Genomic DNA, 22870 nt, shown 5'->3' with positions numbered 1-22870 from the left:
TCCTTATGGCAAATTCCCAAATATAGAATTGTTGAGTCCTGATACATTTTGCCAAAATGCTCTCCAGAAAGGCTATACCCATTCAGCTCGCATCAACTGTGCTTGGGGATGCCCATCTCCTCACCCCCTGGCCGGGCCCAGCATTCCCATCTGTCTATCCACAGAGGCAGCTCTTCCTCCCGTGTACCAAGGTCCACTGCAGAACTATAAAGTACACAGAGAACTATGCCAAAGCGAAACTAGTCACCATAATTCTACTACTCAAAGACAGTCAAATGTGGGAATATTTTTCCTTTAAAAAAAAATTCACCGGGCTTCCCTGGTGGCGCGGTGGTTGAGAGTCCGCCTGCCGATGCAGGGGACACGGGTTCATGCCCCGGTCCGGGAAGATCCCGCATGCTGCGGAGTGTCTGGGCCCATGAGCCATGGCCGCTGAGCCTGCGCGTCTGGAGCCTGTGCTCCGCAATGGGAGAGGCCACAACAGTGAGAGGCCCGCGTACCGCAAAAAATAAATAAATAATTCACCTACATTCTATGTGATCATACTATACAAATTTAACATTCTGCTTTTTAAAAATCATCTCAACAAACTACTAGCAAACCAAACCAGCAACATATAGACACATGATCACTTCAACAGACACAGAAAAAGCATGAGACAAAATCCAGCACCTCTTCAAGATAAAAACACTCAACAAACTGGGAAGAGAAGAAAATTTCTTTAAACTGATAAAGGCCGTCTACGAAAAATCCACAGCTAACATCTTACTTAATGGCAAAAGACTAGAAGATCAGGAACAAAACAAGGATGTCTGCTATCACCACTTCTATTCAACATTGTACTGGAGGTTCTAGCCAGGTCATTTAAGGAAGGAAGGAAAAAGAAATAAGGGGCATCCAGACTGGAAAGAAGAAGTAATATATATATATTCATAGATGACATGATCTGGTATATAGAAAATTCTAAGGGAACCACAGAAAAATTATTTGAAATATTAAATTCAGCAAGACTGCAGAAGACAAGATTAACATACAAAAATCAATCTATTTCTATACATGAGCAACGAACATCCTTAAAATGAAATGAAGAATTTGATTTACAATAGCATCCAACAGAATAAAATATTTCAGAAAAAATTTAACAATAAATGTGTAAAACATACTCTGAAGACTATAAAACATTGTTGAAAGAAATAAAAGACTTAAATAAATGGAAAGATATCCCCAAGTTCATGGATCAGAAGACTTAATATTGTTAAGATGGCAATACTCTCCAAATGTTACTGGGACAACTGGGTCTCTAAAGGCAAAAGAATTAATGTGGACCCCTACTTCACATCATGTACAAAAGTTAATTCAAAAATGGATCACAGACCTAAATGCAAAAGCTAAAACTGTAAAACTCTTCAGACGAGAACATACATGTAAAAACGGGGGAAAAAAACCATAAATTATATTTCATGAAAGTTAAACATTTCGGGCTTCCCTGGTGGTGCAGTGGTTGAGAGTCCACCTGTCGATGCAGGGGACATGGGTTCGTGCCCCGGTTAGGGAGGATCCCATGTGCCACGGAGCGGCTGGGCCCGTGAGCCGTGGCCGCTGAGCCTGCGCGTCCGGAGCCTGTGCTCCGCAGCGGGAGAGGCCACAACAGTGAGAGGCCCGTGTACGGCAAAAAAACAAAAAAAAAAGTTAAACATTTCTACTTCAAAGGATACTATCAGGAAAGTGAAAAGACAACCCACAGAATGGGAGAAAATTTTTACAAATCACGTATCTGACAAAAGGACTTGTACCCAGGGACCCCTTACAATTTAACAATAAAAAGATAACCCAATTTAAGAATGGGCAAATGATCTAAATAGACATTTCTCTAAAAACATACACAAATGGCCAGTAGGCACATGAAAAGATGCTCTACATCATTAGTCATTAGGGAAATGCAAATCAAAACCACAGTGAGATGCAACTCATTACCCACTAACACTGAAACAGACAGACAATAACACTTGTCGGCAAGGATGTGGAGAAACTGGAACCTGGATAAAGTGCTGGTGGGACGGTAAAGTGGTGTGCCCACTGTGAAAGAGAGTTCAAATTGCTACACAGTTACCATATGAGCCACCAATTCCACCCTTGGTATACATATCCAAGAGAAATGAAAACTTATGTTCACACAAAAACACATGAATGTTTAGAGCGGCTTTAGTCATAATTGCCAAAAACTGGGAACAACCCAAATGTCCTTCATCTGGTGCATAAACTGTGGTACATCCATACAGTGGACTACTACTCGCAATAAGAAGAAATGAGCTAACGATTCATACAACATGGATGAATCTCAAAGGTATTAGGCTAAGGGAAAGAAGTCAGACTCGAAAAGACTACACATGCTGTATGATTCCATTTATATTACATTATTGAAAAAGGCAGAACTACAGGGATAGAGAACAGGTCAGTGGTTGCAGGTAGGGAAGGGGCTGAGCACTCCAAGGCAGCATGAGGGAATCTGGGGGGCGGGGGGGACAAAACTTTTCTGTATCTTGTTTGTGGTGGTAGTTACACAACTGTGTCTTCGTAAAATTTGATGGAACTTTAAAACAAAACACACAAACAACTCACAGAACTGCATAACAAAAAAGAATAAATTTGACTGTATGTAAATTAAAAAAAACAAAAAACACCATGAGGAAACACGGAATTTCACTGTGTAAGTCTAAATAATAAAAACTAAACAAGACAAAAACAAGCATCATCTCAAGACATAATCAGACAAGTTCAGAATATGGGATATTCTACAATGTAACTGGCCTGGACTCCTAAAAAAAAAAAAAAAAAAGGTGGTAAACTCTTCTAGATCAGGAGTTGGAAAACTTTCTTTGTAAAGAACCAGACATTAACATTCTGCTTGAAAGCCAAATAATTTTTTGGCTTTATAGGCCATATGGTCTCTGTTTAAACTCTTTGTAAAAACTCTACAAAAGCTGTCACAAATAATACACAAATGAGTAGGTGTGGAATAAAACTTTATTTACAAAAGCAGGTGGCAAGCCACAGTTTGCCAACTCCCAGATTAAAAGCAGCACAGAACCAAACGCGACAGATGAACTCTGATGCACTCTTAAGCATCATGTCATCATTCTGCCCCCCTCCCCAATAAAAAAGCAAAATATTAACAACTGAATCTAACTGAGTGGTACATGGATGTTTACTACCGTTCACTATTCTTTCCGTTTTTCTGTATGCTTGACATTTTTCATATCATTTTTAATCCGTGTATTTGCATTTGCTCTGTAATATTAACTCTCTAATGCCTTTCCAATTTCTCTTTCTTATATACATGATAATGAATATCTTCTGTACATAAGTATTTGCTCACATTATTTCTTTCGGGTATATTCTCATTACCAAGGAGCAGAATTACTGGGCTAAAGAGGGAGCACTTAAATGACTCTCGATACTTATTTCCAAACTGCCTCCTTAAAAGATTGTACCTTTTCCCACCACGCTTACTAACAATGAATATGTTAGAATATGAATATTCTCTGATAGAAAATATATAAGAAAATATAATAACATATTCAGTGATTTTCTCCGGTTAATGGAATTATGAGTAATTTTCATTTTCCTCTTTCTAAATTGTTTTTTAAAATTTTAATAAAATTTTAAAGGTTACTTTCCATTCATTTATTACAAAATATTAGCTACACATGGTGCAGCCAAAAAAAATAAATAAATATTGGCTATATTCCCTGTGTTGTACAATACATCCTTGAGCCTATCTTATACCCAATAGTCTGTGCCTCCACTCCTCCTCATTTTCATCTTTGAATTTATTCCACACTATCTGATTTTTCCATAATATATATATTATCTCTGAAACTTAAAAACCAGTAAGTTCACAAAAGGACAAATATTGTATAATTCCACTTATACAAGATACGTAGAACAATCAACTTCATAGAGACAGAAAGAAGAATAGAGGTTACCAGGGGCTGGGGCAGCACAGTGGGAAGTTAGAGTCTGACAGGGACAGAGTTCCGGTTTGGGATGATGAAAAATACCGGAGATGGTAACAGTGACGGGGCACAACCACGTGAATGTACTTAATGCCACTGACCCGTCCATTTACGAACGGTTAAGATGGCATAATTTATGTTGTGTGTATTTCACCACAATAAAAAAATTTTTTAAAACAGTAAAAGTTATATTACACATACAAATTATGAATGTTCATCACAAGTGTTTATAATAGTGAAAAACTATAAATAACTCACATACCCACCAATAAGGTAATGGCTAAATAAATAACCATATGGCAGACAATGAAACATTATGCAGCACAAGTGAAGTTATGGATCTGTATTTGTGACACAAGCAAGTCCATGATATGCTGGAAAAAGAAGGCTATCACATGAAAAGTACAATCTCATTTTGATATTTAAAAAGAGAAAAAACCTGAATAAATACACATACTGATGTCTGTGAGGCTAAACCCCCAAATTAAACCCCAAGTTAGCCGTGGCTACTTCTCACTGGGAGGACTATGGATGATCCTTTTCTTCCCTTTTATATTTCCTGGCAATGGGCATCTGTTACTTTCATAATCAGAAAAGCAATAAAGCTCTCTGAAAAGAGAATAAATAACAGAACATGAAGGGACAGGACAAGCAGATCACAGACAGATGAGGGAAATGGAGACTTGGGCACAGCTTTCCCTACTCAAGTAAGCGCACCCTGCTCGGAGCTGGCGATGGGTAATTTGTGAGGGTAGCTCAGCTGCCAGACGGCGGCTCATTTCCTTGCCGCATCCCTACCCCATCTCCACCAGCCTCATCTCCACCAGCCACAGACGGACTTCGAGAGGCCGTCAGCCACCTCTTACTTAAAAGGCAATAGAGAGGGAGCGCCTGAGCACACGAGGCGTAGTCACGGGAAAGTGGTTTCTGCAAGCGGGTAGCGGGGGACACTTTGGAGAGGAAACTAGCCGGCAGCTAGTCCAGCTGTTAGCAGTTAGGCTGTGGCTTTCTCCTTCTGGGAAGCAGGGCCTCTGCCACTGGCTGGCGATGCAGAGGCAGGCCGTTCATCACTCTAAACACCCAAATCAGCCACTCGGCGGCCCTGCGGCCTGGCTACGTCTACTGAATCTGGAGCCCTGCAGAGCCCGCCCGCCTCCTGCCATGAAGCGCAGAGCAGGCACCACTTGCTCCTCCACCAAGAGAAGTGTGCCCACTGTTAGCCCGACACAGGGACCCCGTCCCAGCCTGCAGTGTCATCAGCCCCGACCTCCCAGTGTTAACTTACAAAAGCACCTGTAGACGGCTGCCTCTTTCTGGCTGAGGGCCCGGCAGGGGATTCAAAGCCCACTGCTGGTCTTAAATCGGCTGAGGTTTGCTAGTGTCTAAGCGGGGCTCCCAGCCACGAGTGAAGAAGGAAAGGACTAGGGAACGAAGGGACTCCGATTCACTTTATTGCTGAAAAGGAACCAAGGTACTGTGCTGTTACCAGCGATTAGCAGTGTGGTGAGATCTTGGTTGGCTACTTACTAAAACCTTGGACAAGTGACTATCTTTCTGAGCCTTAGTTTCTTCATTTAACTCATGGGAAAATAATAATACGCACTCTGAGGATTATTGTAACGATTAAACGTGGCTGTGTTGGTAAAGCACAGAAAGTCTTCCGTACGTGGGGCTGTTGTTATTAGCTGTATAACCTCAAACTAGTCACTGAACTTCTCTGAGCCCTAAATTAACTTTCCCTCTCCTATAAAATGGGCTGTTGTCAAGAGAGAGCATGTACAGAAAGCAACCACCACAATGCCTGGTATCGTATCAGCTGCTCAGTAAATTCTAGCCATCAGTATTACTGCTACAAGCTGGAGCACAGCAAAGCAGTCTAGGGAGTCCCCCAAATACACCGAAAGAGACTGAGAGTAAAGAGATGACCCCAGAACTGCTTGGAAGGGGTTCCTGACCCAGTCTCCCTTTGGACCGATCCAACCAAATCCTAAACCTGATTGTGTATAAGAGCAAAAGACTGGTCGCCTAAGGTGAAAGCATCCCAGCACCTAAGGGTGAGGATGCTGGGAACAGGGATGCCTTTGCTGCTGAGGGTATAAACTGATAGGTCATCAATGGAGGGCAACGGGGCAATATCTACCAAATGATAAACCCATTCTTCTGACCCTGCCACTCCATTGATCGTGCAGTTATACCTGCACACGTACAAGGTCACCTCGATTTTTCATATGCTGCTGTTATACCAACAGAAGGACAGCGGGCCACAGGAGGTGGCAGAATGTGGCAAAGAAGGCTCTCCTCAGGGCTTTCGGTCTTAATAAAGCATCTCCCCAAATTAAGGCAAATACTGAAAACAGACATTTATCAATCCAGGCTAAACTGTGATAAGTGCTGAGACCAACCTGACAAAGTCTTCGGGAAGCAGGTCAGGATTAACACCCAGGGAGTCAAGCACATCGTTTCGAATCTGGAGCAACAACTCAGAATCTTCCCCAAAGGTATCAGAACTAGGATCTCTTCCTTTATCTGTGCGGAACTTCAGGAGCACTGGGAAAGGAAGAAGACAGGTTAAAAAGCAAGTCTTTTCACAACCTACAGACTGGGAGAAAATATTTGCAAATAATGTGACCAAAAATGGCTTACTTTCTAAAATATACAAACAGCTCATACAACTCAACAACGAAAAAACAAACAACCCAATCGAAAAATGAGCCGAAGACCTAAATAGACATTTCTCCAGAGAAGACATACAGATGGCCAACAGGCTCATGAACATCGCTAATTATTAGAGAAGTGCAAAGCAAAACTACAATAAGGTACCACCTCACACGGGTCAGAATGGCCATCATAAAAAAAAATCTACAAATAACAAATGCTGAAGAGGGTGTGGAGAAAAGGGAATCCTCCTATAATGTTGGTGGGAATGTAAACTGGTGCAGCCATTATGGAGAACAGTGTGAAGGTTCCTCAAAAAACTAAAAACAGAGTTGCCATATGATCCAGCAATCCCACTCCTAGGCATACATCCAGACAAAACTATAATTCAAAAAGACACATGCATCCCTATGTTCACAGCAGCACTATTCACAATAGCCAAGACATGGGAACAACCTAAAGGTCCATCGACAGATGAATGGATAAAAAAGAGGTGGTATATATATATATACAATGGAATACTACTCAGCCATACAAAGAATGAAATAGGTGGTGCAGTGGTTAAGAATCCGCCTGCTGATGTGGGGGACACAGGTTCGAGCCCTGGTCCAGGAAGATCCCACATGCTGTGGAGTAACTAAACCTGTGCACCACAACTACTGAGCCCACGCGCCACAACTACTGAAGCCCGCGCACCTAGAGCCCGTGCTCCACAACAAGAGAAGCCACCACAATGAGAAGCCCGCGTACTGCAACCAAGAGTAGCCCCCGCTCACCGCAACTAGAGAAAGCCTGCGCACAGTAACGAAGACCCAACGCAGCCATAAATAAATAAATAAGTAAATAAATAAATTTATTTATTAAAAAAAATGAAATAAAGCCATTTGCAGCAACATGGATGGATGCAGAGATTATCATACTGCGTGAAGTCAGAAAGAGAAAGACAAATACCATATGATATCACTTATATGTGGAATCTAAAATATGACACAAATGAACTTATCTATGAAATAGAAACAGACTCACAGACATAGAGAACAGACTTGTAGGTTGCCAAGGTGTTTGGGGGAGGGAAGGATTCGGAGTTTGGGATTAATAGATGCCAACTATTATATATAGGATGGATAAACAACAAGGTCCTACTGTAGAGCACAGGGAACTATATTCAATACCCTGTGATAAACCATATGGAAAAGAATATGAAAAAGAACGTCTATATATGTATAACTGAATCACTTTGCTGTACAGCAGAAATTAAGACTTTTTTTTTGCATCACATCTCTCTTTATTGGTGAATTCTCTTTTAAAGACTAGAACCATCTGCAAACACAATATCAAGACAGCAACTAAACACAGACTAGTGGAAAGTATTAGAATTGAGGCTGACATAAATTAGCAATGATTACGGTACTATCATTTTATTTATTTATTAAAGAAAATTTTTAGCATCTTTATTGGAGTATAATTGCTTTACATTGTTGTGTTAGTCTCTGCTGTGTAACAAAGTGAATCAGCTATATGTATACATGTATCCCCATATCCCCTCCCTCTCACCCTCCCTATCCCACCCCTCTAGGTGGTCACAAAGCACCGAGCTGATCTCCCTGTGGGATGCAGCCGCTTCCCACTAGCTATCTATTTTACATTTGGTAGTGTATATATGTCCATGCCACTCTCGCACTTCGTCCCAGCTTACCCTTCCCCCTTCCCATGTCCTCAAGTCCATTCTCTACATCTGTGTCTTTATTCCTGCCCTGCTCCTAGGTTCATCAGAACCATTTCTTTTTTTTTTTTAGTTTCCATATATATGTAACACAACATTTTAAATCAACTATACTTCATTCAATAAAATAAAATTTTTAAAAAGCAAGCCTTTTCATAATAAATAAAAATAATAAATAATAATATAATAATAAATAATTAAAATATTTCATAATAAATAAATAAATCCTTATAGATGTTGATAATTAAACACATTTTTTTCCATTCTACAGGAAGTAGTACATTAATTAAAATGTGGGGGCTTCCCTGGTGGCTCAGTGGTTAAGAATCCGCCTGCCAACACTGGGGACACGGGTCCGAGCCCTGGTCCGGGAAGATCCCACGTCGTGGAGCAACTATGCCCATGCGCCACAGCTACTGAGCCTGCGCTCTAGAGCCTGCGAGACACAACTACTGAGCCCATGTGACACAACTACTGAAGGCCGCGTGCCTAGAGCCCGTGCTCCGCAACAAGAGAAGCCACTGCAACGAGGAGCCCGCACACCGCAACGAAGAGTAGCCCCCGCATGCCGCAACTAGAGAAAGCCCACATGCAACAACAAAGACACGATGCAGCCAAAAATAAATAAATAAATAAATATATATATAAAAATTAAAATGTGGGCCAAGTGAAAGGTAATACTTTTCATTTATTCAACAAATATAGTCAGAAAGGTAATCAAATATTGCAAAAATGACTAAAATTACTGTGATGAGTGCCATGACAGTACAACAGAGGATGTGACATCCTCTATAGGGTGCCGTCAAGTACAGGTTCCCTGAGGAAGCAACATGAGGGAAGCATGTGTGGGCCTGGGAAGAAGGGTAGGGGCAACTTCCAGCAGAGGGAAAAGGCCCTATTATGACCCAGAAGAGAGGTCAGGTGGAGGAGGCATGCATTCTAGGCATCAGTTCAAAGGATGAACTGCTTCAGCCAGAAAGGCCAGCCAAGTGCTCAGACTCATCAGACAGGCAGATCATTACAAACAAAACCTCCCTTACTTAGTACAACCATTATGTCAACCTTCAGAAATGGACGTTTTGTTCTGGATGTGAACCAGAGGAAAGGTTCAGATGATGGCAGCAAATGAGCAGTACTGTATAACAAGACCCTAACAAGGCTTGAAATTGTAGCGCAAACGAAAACACACAGGCAGGAGCAGAAGACCGATCAAAATACAAGCACCTTCTACTGCCACAGCACCTTGTCTGGATGTCCACTGCAGGCTGGCTGGGTGGCATTCTTGTTCCCCACATGCTCCCCAAGGCAGGCGGACAGTCAGCCTGGAGCCTCGTCTCTAGGGCAGTCCTCCTCCCACACCACACAGGCTGTTTCGGAGCAGAGGTAGAGATGGGTAGATCCCCGGGTGCCCTGGGATAGCCCCTCACACTCACAGTTCACAAACTGCTTCCATTTAAGTTTCATCAGCATTTGCTGACTGAAAAAGTGAACTTACCCAGCAAGTTACACTCTCTCTCAGTACAAGGGGCTCTTCCCTAAAAGATAAGGTGGACTGAAAACTCAGGCAATTGTTGTGAGGCTCTTTAAAAACGCAAGTATTTGGAACTAGCCCCAGACTAAGGAATCACTGTCCTTCTCTTTGTTTTCTTAAGACTCACAAACAGTTTTGGTGATGAGCAGAGCGGTGAGAACCGCCCTCCAAGAAGCAGTAGGAATTCATTCATTCACCAGCACAAGAGAGCATTCAGTGTGCGCAGCTGACCTACGTGCCAAAGGTCTGATGGTGAGCAAGGGAGTCTGGGTCTCCGCAGTCTGAAAGCGATGGCAGGGGAGGATGGGGAATTTAGGGGTCAAGACAGATGGCTCCACTGAAGCCTGAGAGAAGTTCATAAATGGGCTACACAGTGTTCTGAGAAGATCCCAAAACGTGGAAGCCCAGGTAAAAGAAGACGCAACCTGCTTCTGGGCTATGCTTTTCTCAGTGCCGGTGTCCGAGGAAGATCGCCTGTCATGTGCCCAGCATAGGGCTCTGCACATCAGAGGTTTTCTATTCTTTATCTTAAAAAGGTTCCAGAACACCTCTTCTGAATACTGTTTGCTGTCTGGGAATGTTACTCCCCTCTCATTTTCAAGAACACAGCTTCTACAACCCTCAATTCTACCTGACCACTTGGCAGACAACTCAAAAGTCGATGACAGTTTGGATGCTGGCTAACACAGACCTGCCGTCACCTAAGCTCAACTTCTAACTTTGCAGATGTGTCACTGGGATTCCAATTTGGAGTAAACAAATGCAATCAAGCAAGCATTTGGGGACAGGGTAGAGAAAAGACTGCAGAAGTGGCAGGTCATCACTGTTTACACCAAGCCTCTTTTCCAACAATGTCCTGTGAAGACAAAGGAACGTGGAAATCTGCTAGTCCAGTCAAAAGAGGATACTCCGAGCGGACTGTTTCGAATGTCAGCTCTAATTCTGTCAATCACTCTTGAGAAGATGGACCCAGAATGTGCACCAGGGTTGCCTGAGCAGATGACGGAGGCAGTGCCAAGGGCAGGCCGCTTGTAACGCACAGTCCGAGGCCCAGTGGCAAGCACGTGGGAACGGAACGAGGTTGCCGGACAGCAGCAGGAGTCCCGCCCTAGCTGCCTCCCACGCAGTCCTCTTATTTCTGTGTCACTGGGACAGAAGCACCAGCTGTCACAAGGGACAGAGGAGAGAGGATCATTTTTTCAGCCCTCACCACAAAACTGTTCATCTTTTGGTTATGAAGCACGGCTCTTGAAGCATACTCAAACAATTAGAACAACTGCAAAACAAACCGTGCCTACTCTATGCCAGGCACCATTCTAAACCTTTTACATCCACAATAACCCAGGGAGGTAGGTAGGTCCGAATGCTCTTCTTAGTTTACAGGTGAAGAAACTGAAGTTCAGAGTTTGAGCGGCTTGTTCAATGGGACCGCCAATGAGTAGTGGCGTAGAAATGCCAATGCTGGCATTTGGAATCTGTGCTTCTTGATCCAGGAGAAAGCCAGGACCATCAGGAATGCAGCCCAAGGATTCCAAGTGGTCTGGCTCTTTGCCCCCCACCTCAGGAAGACTCCTGTTTGACAACATTTCTGTGAGATGCATTTTCCTGACAGGGCCCTGCCCTCTCTCAACTGGTCCTTTATAAATTAATTAATTAATTAATTAATTAATTAATTAATTAATTAATTTATTGCTGAGTTGGGTCTTTGTTGCTGCGCACAGGCTTTCTCTAGTTGTGGCGAGCAGGCTTCTCATTGCGGTGGCTTCTCTTGTTGCGGAGCACGGTCTCTAAGCACGTGGGCTCAGTAGTTGTGGCTCACGGGCTCTAGAGCGCAGGCTCAGTAGTTGTGGCACACAGACTTCAGTAGCTGTGGCTTGCAGGCTCTAGAGCGCAGGCTCAGTAGTTGTGGCGCACGGGCTTAGTTGCTCCGCGGCATGTGGGATCTTCACGGACCAGGGCTCGAACCTGTGTCCCCTGCATTGGCAGGCAGATTCTTAACCACTGAACCAGCAGGGAAGCCCCTGGTCCATTAATTTTAAGTTACTAGTTCAGTGGGTGAGAAGTGGACGTGGAAGCCATACGAAACCTTGCCCATCAATCTTCAGAGGGTAAGACCAGTTTCAACTCAGAAAGAAATAAGATGGCGCTCAGAGGAGGAGCAGAGGCAGCCAGCAGCTGGCCCCGCTGTTTCTCTGGGCCCCTTGCCTGTTCCTGGTGCAGGCCGCCTGGACGTGGGCCGGCAGCCTGGCACCGTCCAGATACCTTGCTGACCACATCTGAAGTCCGCTCAGGGCCTCTGGGAAGGGGGCCAGTCAGTCCAGCCACTTATTTGCAGCAAAGCAAACAGAGGCTGTATTTTGCACTCTTTTTCTAATGTCAGCACTCCAGTTAGCAGGGGTGGAGGGGGTGTGGGAAGAAGCCCAGCGTTCTAGACGGGCAGCAGCCTCAGAACTGACCCTAGCCCCGGACGAGTTCTCACTTATTAAATTCTCCTCTTTGTTCTGCTGTCCGCCCTCCCAAATAGCCAGACACACACATAGTACTGTTGACTCTGCATTTCTGAAGAGCACCTCCCCACCAGTTTCCAGATTATGAAACTATTCCATGAAGATCAAATACGGTCAGGGATGCCAAAAGATGACTCATTGAAACATATTAAAACACTGCACAAAATAAGAGTTCCAAACTTGATTAACTTCATCTGCACCTTTTAATTAACTCAGGTTGCAGAAGTCCGGGGGGGATGACATTCACCGTTACGGAGGATAGGCCGGGGTCTCTGCTATAGTTCAGGACTTGCCCATGTAACAGAGAAGACAAACTTTGAAAAGGGGAAACCAAGCACCTTTTCATGGATTAGAAGAAAAACTGCGTACGTGTGAATACACTACTACTTTTGCAAAAAGAAATTAACTCAAATTCAAATTTAATCTGAATCAGAATACCAGATTAGTGTTATAACAGGAATTTGGGAAGCAATGTTATTAATCACTCTATTTCTTTCTAAACATTTCTTACTGCATTTAAATGGCATGATTATATTTAGCATAATCACTAAGGCCATCCAAAGACTCCAGTATTTTTATAGGAAAAAAATGAAATCAATGTTGCAAACTAGCTCCAACCCAACTGCTGTTTCCCAAAACAGTTCAACTGAGACCAAGTCAAATCTATATAAAATTGCCTGGCTGACGCCTAAAGCTGTTCTGTGCCAGACACCATCCCCATCTCTCTGGTGCTCCCCACCCATTCTCCCCAAAGTGGCTCACTTAATGGCGACTCATTATCTCTGGGAATGGCCTGGAAATCAGATCCACTCCTGGGTGACATAAACTTCCAAGAAAATGAAAAATAGAGTTATCCTCTTAGCCGGTAGCTTATGTGCTCAGGCAAGACGCTAGGTCTCACACGGAATACGTAGTGAGCACCGACTCTGTGCTGGGCCCTGAGCTGGGCAGGGGAGAGCAAACTGCACGCTCTGCCTCTCAGAGCATTTCGTGAGGGTGACAAACAAAAACTACACATGAAATAACGAAAGGTGGGAACTAGGAAAGGCGCGCTGAGGGAGCGTGATCGGGCAGAAGGCAGTGGTTCCGCCAAGCAGCCCGCCAAGCCCCCTCCCCAGTGGGCGGAACCACCTCACCTTCACAGGTCCCCCGGCCCCAGATGCTGAGCCTCCCCACCTCTCACCCTCAGCCTGCTCACACGCTGCTTGTCAGCTTGCCTGCTTGCCTACTGCGCCTTCTCTCTGCAAAGCCCTTCCTAGGCCTGGGGAGCCTGGGAATCCACAGGCAGCAGCGTGCAGCAGCGAGGAGCACAGCTCTGGACCCCCTCTTCTCCTGCTTACTGTGACCCTGGACAAGTGACAACGACCCTGAGCCTCCTCTGTGAAATGGGAATCGTAAGAGCACTGACCTTATTAAGAGGCTTAAGGATTAAGGGAACTGATAGACGTAAAGCACCTCGGACGGTGCCAGGTAAGCATCAGGTAAATGGCGCTACTCCAGAACTGCCACTGCTTGTCCACATCTCCATAAATCCAGCTTGCACGGATGGCCCTTAGAGGAGCTGACACACTTGTTCATGCTGTGATTCCTCGTGTGACCACCACTAACTCAGCAGTGAGCTCCGGGGACTACAGCGCCTCGGCTCTGAACTATACTCTTTATTCCCCGCACCCTGTTCTTTCCCTCAGGGTCTTAATCTCAATTTGTGATTTTACAGTCATCTGTGTACATTCACTTGTACAAGGACTGACTTGTCTCCTCCACCAGATTTTGGTGCTCTGTGGGGCAGAGACCATATCTGTTTTGTTCACTATTATCTACTTAATGCCTAGCACAGGGCTTGCCCCATAGTAGGCACTGAGAAAGTATCTGTTCCACGGGAAGCTTCAATGTTTGGAGAAGGAAGGAAAATCATCACACGGGTGGGGAGAAGGCTCACAACAAAGCGACACAAGGCCCTCACAGAGCCTAACCAGGCCTGCTCTATTACTCATCAAATTGAATGGAGTCCTCAAGATACCGAGGATGGATCTGTTTTTCTTATCAACTATTTACAAACATGCTTAACATGGAATGTCCAGCAAGAAACAACAAAAAAAGATACACAGTGTACCACATCTGCCCTCAAGAGGGAAACAAGATAGAAGCCTGGCTTTCAAGGCTGTATCTGAGGGCTAAAGGTACAGAACTGCCAGCCCACGGGGGTGAACCTCAGAGGAGGGACACAGCTGGACTGAGGAAGGTGGGGCATTTCCAGGAAGCCACCAGGAGTTCTGCTGGCTCTCAGCCTCTCACCTCTTGCGGCGTCTGGCCATCTGCTCAGCTCAGCTCCACACCACTCCCCCCTTCATCTACCTCGCTCTTAGTTTTTCCCTTTAACCCAGAAGCTTAAAATTATGCATGTGCATATACTCATTCATTCACTTTTTCATCCACAAACATTTCTGAGCACCTGCACTCCACCCCCACCGCCTGTGCTGAGCTGTGCTGGGGACCCAGAAGGCAGAGCTCACAATCCACGGAGGGCACTCGCATAAGCCCCCATCTGTCACCACGGCCACACAATCCTTTGACCTCTTTCTCCAGAGAACTTCACCTCCAGACTGGCCTCCCCTGAAGACTTTTTCTGAAACACCCCTTCTAAGCACCAAGTCCTGGCCACACTTTGACCTCTCCTATGAAGGCCAGTCTCTGATCTCATCACACATCAGCTCAAAACAGAGAAAGAAAGTTGCCTCCTGTTATTTACAGCTCACTCTCTTCTGAAAAGAACCTCGGGCAGCTGGGTGAAAGTTGTTGATGGGAGAAAGCAAAGTCCTACTTCTCAGAAATGAGCTGCCAGTTTTTGCCTACCAAATGCAAGACCACGATTACTCAACCTGAGCGAGCGGCAGAGGGGCCGGCTCTGTCGCCCAGAGCTGGCGGCAGTGAGATGCTCACCAAACCATGTGAAGATGCGGTATCGAGGATCTTTACAAAAGGTCATGCTCCTTGGCCAGTAATTTAATTATGTGTAAGTGGTCGCTGCCATGTTATTTATGCATATTTCAAAAAATCTGGAAATAATCTCATATCCAATAACACGATGATTACATGAAACATGATAAACTGACAGAATGGAATATTATTCAGCTATTAAAATTATGTTTAAGCAGTTTTTAGTCACATTGAAAAATTTTAATAGCATTTAGGTTTAAAAAAAGCGGGGGCATAAATAGCCTATATTCAGAATGAGCTCTCCTATGTAAAATAAAATAGAATGAATTAGGGCTTCCCTGATGGCACAGTGGTTAAGAATCCGCCTGCCAATGCAGGGGACACGGGTTCGAGCCCTGGTCTGGGAAGATCCCACACGCCGCGGAGCAACTAAGCCCGCGCACAACTACTGAGCCTGCGCTCTAGAGCCCACGAGCCACAACTACTGAAGCGCATACGCCTAGAGCCCGTGCTCCGCAGCAAGAGAAGCCACAGCAGTGAGAAGCCCGCGCACCTCAACGAAGAGTAGCCCCCACTCGCCGCAACTAGAGGAAGCCCGCCCACAGCAACACAGACCCAATGCAGCCAAAAATCAATTAAAAAAAAAAAAATGAAGTAGGTACAATTGTTACCATCCTCATTTTAGAGGTGGGAAACTGAGGCTCGGGATCACGATGGACTCCAAAGTCAGCACACTTCTAACCTCTATGCTGTACTGCCTCCCTGGAAGCAGAGAGAAGACAGAAGACAGGCGAGTTTAAAAAAAGAAAAGAAAAAAGAAAATCACTTCAGGTGACCTTAGTTTCCCACCTCAGAGTCCACCAGTTTGGAATAATGCAAACCACCCATTCAGACTCTAGTCTGACCAAATATTCTAGTTCTCCTCTTAAAAAAAAAAAAAAAAAAAGTCTAATGATTCCCAAGCTTGACTCTCACCTTTAAAGTGGAACATTCCAGACTTCCCTGGCAGAGCAGTGGTTAAGAATTCGCCTGCCAATGCAGGGGACACAGTTCTATCCCTGGTCCAGGAAGATCCCACATGCCACAAAGCATCTAAGCCCGCATGCCACAACTACTGAGCCCACGCGTCTAGAGCCCGTGCTCCACAACAAGAGAAGCCACGGCAATGAGAAGCACCGGCACCTCAACAAAGTGTAGCCCCCGCTCGCCGCAACTAGAGAAAAGCCCACGCGCAGCAACGAAGGCCCAATGCAGCCAAAAATAAATAAATAAATAAATAAATAAATAAATTTAAATAAGGTGGAACATTCTGAAAAATCTGCAATTTACAAAGAGAACGGGACAAAAACATTCTAAAATGCAGAGGCAGATGATGTAGAGGCCAAGTATGGAGATCGCTGGTCCCCTACTGCAAGGGCCCCTATCTACTAGCTTTGCCAGCCGCACCCTCCGCTTACAGAGCTATTCTGACAAAGCCCTTTCCATTCACACTCACCCTGCCTGGTCACAAGCAGCAGAGAGACAGGGTCTTTTCTCCAGGCCAGCACTTGAGTGGCACATGACCTTGACTCTGGGCATCTGCTGCTCTCTGCCAACCGCTCTTACCCAGGGAAGATGGCACAGGACATTCCCGTGACTGTTGTCTGACAGTCAGAGAAAAGATGTGAGGCTTTAAACAAGAATTGCAGCTGGGCTTGGGGCCCGAGAACAGCTCAAACATAGGCTACTGTGGGGGTGGGGGAGATGTGGGCCTGCAAAGAAGAAAACAAGGCAGGTTGCTGACAGTGTTGCCCATTATTACAATCTGGTCTCGGTGGGTCTCAGTTTCCCATCTGCAAAAGTGGAATAAGAAAATGTCACAGGGCTCTTGTGAGGTTCAGACGTTAACAATGGACATAATGCTATTAGTATTAGTAAGGCTAATAATTAAAGTCTGACTGAGCGCTTTGAGAGACGGGGTATTGGGCAATGCTTAAACACTTACTAGGTTTGGTGACAAATGACTTAGCTTCTCCAAGACTCAATTTCCTCCTGTGAAAATGACGTGATCATAGTAGGTCTGCTCTCACGAGGGTGCTGTGAAGATGTAATGTGATCACGATGGAGACAAAGCACTTAATCAACAATTACTCATGCACAAGATGTGCCTGGCCATCATTTAATCCCTGTGACCCTATGTGGCGGACCTGGGGTTATGCCTCTTTTTTAGGTTGAGGAGTGGAGCGTGAGCCTAAACACAGCTGGTTCTCTGACCAGACTCTACACCTGCTGACGGCGGAAAAGCCCAGAACTGCACTTATGGGTCACTTCTGCCCTTTCCCTCACCTCTCTTCTCTGCACGGCAGTGCCTTCTTCCTTTCTGAATGACTGTGGTCTGCGTTTTGTACCTCTGATAAGGCAGTGGCACCAGAAAAAAAAACAAACAAAGAAAGAAACACAACAAAACCCACTGCTTTTTTCTTCCTCCCACCCCACAAATTATTTTTAAACATTTGTGGTTACGACAGTAGCAAATCAACAAGCACTCGGCTGCTCTGCCCCATTATCGGAACCCGTTTCCCTGTGGCTGTCTCTTCCTCAGCAGTTCTTGTCATTGCTGGACACCAAAACACCCGCTGGGGAACGCCAGGCCCAAGGGGCAATGGCTGGTTTGCAAAGGTTACAAGTTCTAAAAGAAGAAGTTCCTTCTGAAGAGAACTGATCACCCAATCAAGCTGAGGTCTAGAGAGAAAGTCAATTAAAAAATCATAAAATTTCCCTGCGGTGAGGGCAGGGAAAATTGAGGAAGGAGGAATCAAACTAAGTTTTCTAACAGTAAAAAAGTTATAAAGTGTCCAAATCTTGAGAGAGAATCCTTTTAGTGATGAGGAAGAATGAGGTACAAAATACTAGAAAGTTCTGGAAGAATACACAAGAAATGGCAGTTTCCTCTGAGGTATCTGAATATTTTACTAAGAAGACATCTTACTTTTACAATAAAAAGAAGGAGACAATAGGGCCATTTCTAAGGCTCTCCTATACATGATCATTGGGAGGAGATTATCAACATCTCCCTCATTTCTATAAAAGAAAACAGAGGCCACAAGGCAAAGAGGCTTGCTCAAGGCCTGGCAGTATATGATAAGAGTGGGACCGAAATGCCTTTCTTTCAAATCCAAAGCTGGAGACATCAAGGTTCTAGTGGCAGGAGAAAGTAGACATGAACTCCAAACTTATTTGGCTAGATTTATGAACCAAGAACAATCAGCCATCTTAGAAAAGATTCGAATTCCTCCCTTGGAGGGCCCTAGGTCTGACTTTGCCAGCGCCTAGGAGAGATAGGAGCTTCCAGTCATAAACAAGCCCTTGTTCCCCGCACATGGGGAGTTAAAGGGAAGTGGAAGGGCTCCCCGATCCTTTGGATTTAGGCACAGTCCTACAGCCAGGTCTGGGGCTTTGAGGTACTGTGTGTCTTGTGGCACAGTCAGGAAAAGGCCAAAGGGCAACTATGCAAATTAGCACCACCTAGATGGCTTTACAGGGGCCTAAAATAAATGAATGAAGCCACAGGTTAAGAAAGGGCAAGATTCTCCAAGCTTGGGACAGGTGGCCACAGCAATCAATCAATCCACATTTAGCAAGGCCCTGCTCTGCGTCAGGCCCAGTCAAGAGATGGTGAGCTGTGGTCCCTGCCCTCAAGTGACTCTGTTGTCCAGGGGATGCTATGGGATCACAGGGGAAGGAAACCCAACTCACATCAGGGGAGCTACATTCCTGGAGGTCACATCAGAGTGACCAGTGAGGATAAGTGGGAAGGGACGAAGCAGGATATTCCAAGCAGAAGGAATAAAAACATGTGTAGAAACGAGGGACTGACAGATGTCTGGGGACAGCAATGTCCCCAGCATAGGCTTCATGGAGGGCAGAAGGGAGTGGAAAGGAGAAAAGGAGGTCAGTGGGCCCCAGGTCTGGGATGCCAATCCAGGAGGTCTAAATGGTATCCTGAAGGCAAAAGAGAATCATGGAAGGGTTTTAGTTTTTAGACAGATCGGACTGGTGACTGAAAATGGATTAGAAGGAAGAGATCTGGGGACCTCCCTAGTGGCGCAGTGGTTAAGACTCTATGCTCCCAACGCAGGGGGCCCGGGTTCGATTCCCAATCAGAGAACTAAATCCCACATGCATGCCACAACTAAGGAGCGGGCGAGCCTCAACTAAGGAGCCCACCTGCCACAACTAAGACCTGGTGCAACCAAATAAATAAATATTAAAAAAAAAAAAAAAAAGAAGGAAGAGATCTGAAGGAGGAGGCTGGTAAAGAGCTAAGCCACCAATGAAGGCTGAGGGTGAGAGGCAGCCCCACGGGAGGACTCATGGTCATGTCCAGGCTGAATTCCAGTCCCACTGAGCCCCATACAGAGTGCTTTCTGGATGAAAGGAGAGGCCAGTCAAGTTCTTGATGAACGCTGTGCAGAAGAGAAAATGGCAAATGCGTTAGAAGAGCTCCACTGGTTTCCAACACAGGCAGTATATTAAGAGCTCTGACAGCTCCTCTTTAATCCGCCCAACAACCAACCATGAGGCTCAGCACCCCTTCACCCTCTGTACCCCTAGTACCCGCCTCCAAACCGCCATTTGTATTTGTTCCTAGTAAGGTCCTGCTTGGCTCTACATGAAAGCTGAAGACGGGTTAAGTGTTTCTATGCAAATACACCCCCTACAGTCTGCCCAACACTACTGCCTGGAAGAAGAAATTCCTTTTGCAGAGCAAGGGCCCTAAGTGGAGACCACCCCAGGCTGGCTCAGCAGTGAGGTGCTATTTACTATACTATCTCCTACCTGAAGCATGAAGGCTTTCTGTTCTCAGTCACAGAGGCGTGCTGTTTCTCCCACAGCAGAGGTCTCTAGGCACCCTTGAAATTCTGGGGGAGCTCTATGGCTCCTTTCCAGAGGAACTGTACATGTGAAGAGGTGATGAGGATATGCTGTTACATGTACCCTTCCTATGGACCCAGCACTGACAGAGCCCTTTGCAGGTACTACTCATCAGCCGTCAATATGGGGATTTTTCCAGGTGCTGAGAACAGGGGTTTTTGGAGGTTGTTTTTGTTTTTCGTTATTTTAATTTTAATTTTAATTTTTATTTATTTATTTTTTTTCTTTGTGGTACGTGGGCCTCTCACTGTTGTGGCCTCTCCCGCTGTGGAGCACAGGCTCCGGATGCGCAGGCTCAGCGGCCATGGCTCACGGGCCCAGCCGCTCCATGGCATGTGGGATCTTCCCGGACCGGGGCACGAACCCACATCCCCTGCATCGGCAGGCGGACTCTCAACCACTGCGCCACCAGGGAAGCCCTTAATTTTTATTTTGAAATAATTTTAGATTTAACAGAAAACCTGTACACAGAATTCCTGCATAATTTTACCTAGTTCCCCAAATGCTAACATTCTACCGCATTTGTCATTATTTCTTCATGTCTATAAATACACATTTTTAAAAATGATTTGAAATTTGCCCCTGAATACTTCACTATGTATTTCCCCAAAACAAGAATATTCTCACAGGGGCCTCCCTGGTAGCACAGTGGTTAAGAATCCGCCTGCCAATGCAGGGGACACGGGTTCGAGCCTTGGTCCAGGAAGATCCCACATGCCGTGGAGCAACTAAGCCTGTGCACCACAACTACTGAGCCTGTGCTCTAGAGCCCACGTGCCACAACTACTGAGCCTGAGCGCCTAGAGCCCATGCTCTGCAACAAGAGGAGCCACGACAATGAGAAGCCCCCGCTCTCTGCAATTAGAGAAAAGCCCGTGTGTAGCAATGAAGACCCAACGCAGCCAAAAATAAATAAATAAATTTATTTAAAAAAAAAAAATTCTCACAGAACCACAAAACAATGATCAAAACTGTGAAATTAACATGGATGGAGTATTACCATCTAATCTACAGACCTTTTTCAAATTTTACCAACTGTCCCACTGATGTCTTTGAGAGCAAAAGAAAAAAAAAAAATCTCCTGCTCTCAGATCCAGTCTGGGAGGTCTATGTTCCATTGAGCTATCATGTCTCTTCATTCTCCTTTAATCTGAAATGGAGTTCCTGGGTCCTTTACGACACTTTTGAGAAGTACAGGCCATCTATTTTCTAGAGTCTTATTCAATCCAAGCATGTCTGATGTTTCCTCACAATTAGGCTGAGATTACCCACTTTGGGCAGGGAACCAGAACGGTGGCGTGTCTTGCTCAGTGCATCCTATCAGGACGCATTGAGACCTACTGTCCTATTCTTGGAATGTTAACTGTGATCTCTTGGTTGAGGAATAATCTGCCAGGGTTCTCTAGTCTTTCTCTGCAATTAATTAAAACATATCTTGAGAAGCCATCTACCCTGCTTCACAGCGCACTTTCCCATTAGTTTTAGCATCCATCAATAATTCTTAAAACAATTTTTACTACTATGATGATGGCCAAATACAGATTTTTAAAAATCTTCATCATTCCTGCTTTATTTATTGTTATTCTTCTGTTAAAAAAAAAAAAAAAAGAACTTTGCTTTTTCCCCTCATTTACTTATTCAATTATCAGTATAGACTCATGGGTTCTTGTTTTAGTCTATGGGTTACAATCTATTACTATCATTTATCTGATCCTCAAACTGTCCTAGATTTGACCAATAGGAGCCCTTTCAAGTTGACTCCTGTGACCTTCTGACATGACCCATCATTCTTTGAGCACTTCCTTACTTTCAGGCACAGCAGGATGTTCCAAGCTCACCTGTAAATTTCCTACCCCAGCCCCAGAATCAGCCATGTCTCCAAGGACTCCTGGATCCTTGGATATTAGCCATCAAGATCTGGGCATGAAGTCTGTTCATTGCTACTGGAGTGCTTTTGCTCCTCAGCCCTCTCAACAGCCAGAGCTAGGAAATACGTACGTATGAATGTAATAAATACACAGACATACACACATCTATTTCTGTACCTACATATAAAAAACCATGAGTTCATCCAGATGACTACAATACCAATCCAACCCCACAGGGCTCCTTCTAGCCTTTCCCACCTTCCGTATTTACAGAAACTAACTCCCTTTTCTGGCAATAAAAAAGTCCGAGTCTCATCATCTACAATATATTTGCCTATTTGCTCAATCCTAGAATAAATAGTAAATAGTTTCAGACTTGCTAACCCATACCACTGTAAAAAACAAACCAACTTACTAGACTTCATATTTGTTTACGGTTCTTTTTTTTTTTTGCGGTACACGGGCCTCTCACTGTTGTGGCCGCTCCCGTTGCAGAGCACAGGCTCCGGACACACAGGCTCAGCGGCCATGGCTCATGGGCCCAGCTGCTCTGTGGCATGTGGGATCTTCCCGGACCGGGGCACGAACCCGTGTCCCCTGCATTGGCAGGCGGGCTCCCAACCACTGCGCCGCCAGGGAAGCCGCAACGGTTCTTTTTTTAAACTGAGGGTATACAGTCAAAATTCTGTATTCAAGAGCTACATGGGGACTTCCCTGGC

General features: G+C 44.9%; 1 protein-coding gene across 2 annotated transcripts in view; it reads right to left on the bottom strand.

Moving 5' to 3' along the window:
• Positions 1-22870, bottom strand: part of SAE1 (SUMO1 activating enzyme subunit 1) — a 68307-nt gene that overhangs the window by 4853 nt on the left and 40584 nt on the right. For both annotated transcript variants that reach the window (XM_082606836.1, XM_082606837.1), the window contains exon 7: positions 6419-6563. In XM_082606836.1, coding sequence (XP_082462962.1) covers positions 6419-6563 — 145 coding nt within the window. The remainder of the gene's footprint in view (positions 1-6418; positions 6564-22870) is intronic.

The sequence above is a fragment of the Mesoplodon mirus genome, assembly GCF_964341445.2.
Source record: "Mesoplodon mirus genome assembly, chromosome: 19".
NCBI lineage: Eukaryota > Metazoa > Chordata > Mammalia > Artiodactyla > Ziphiidae > Mesoplodon > Mesoplodon mirus.
Note: the sequence above shows the minus strand (reverse complement) of the source record. Positions and strands in the feature narration are given on the sequence as shown.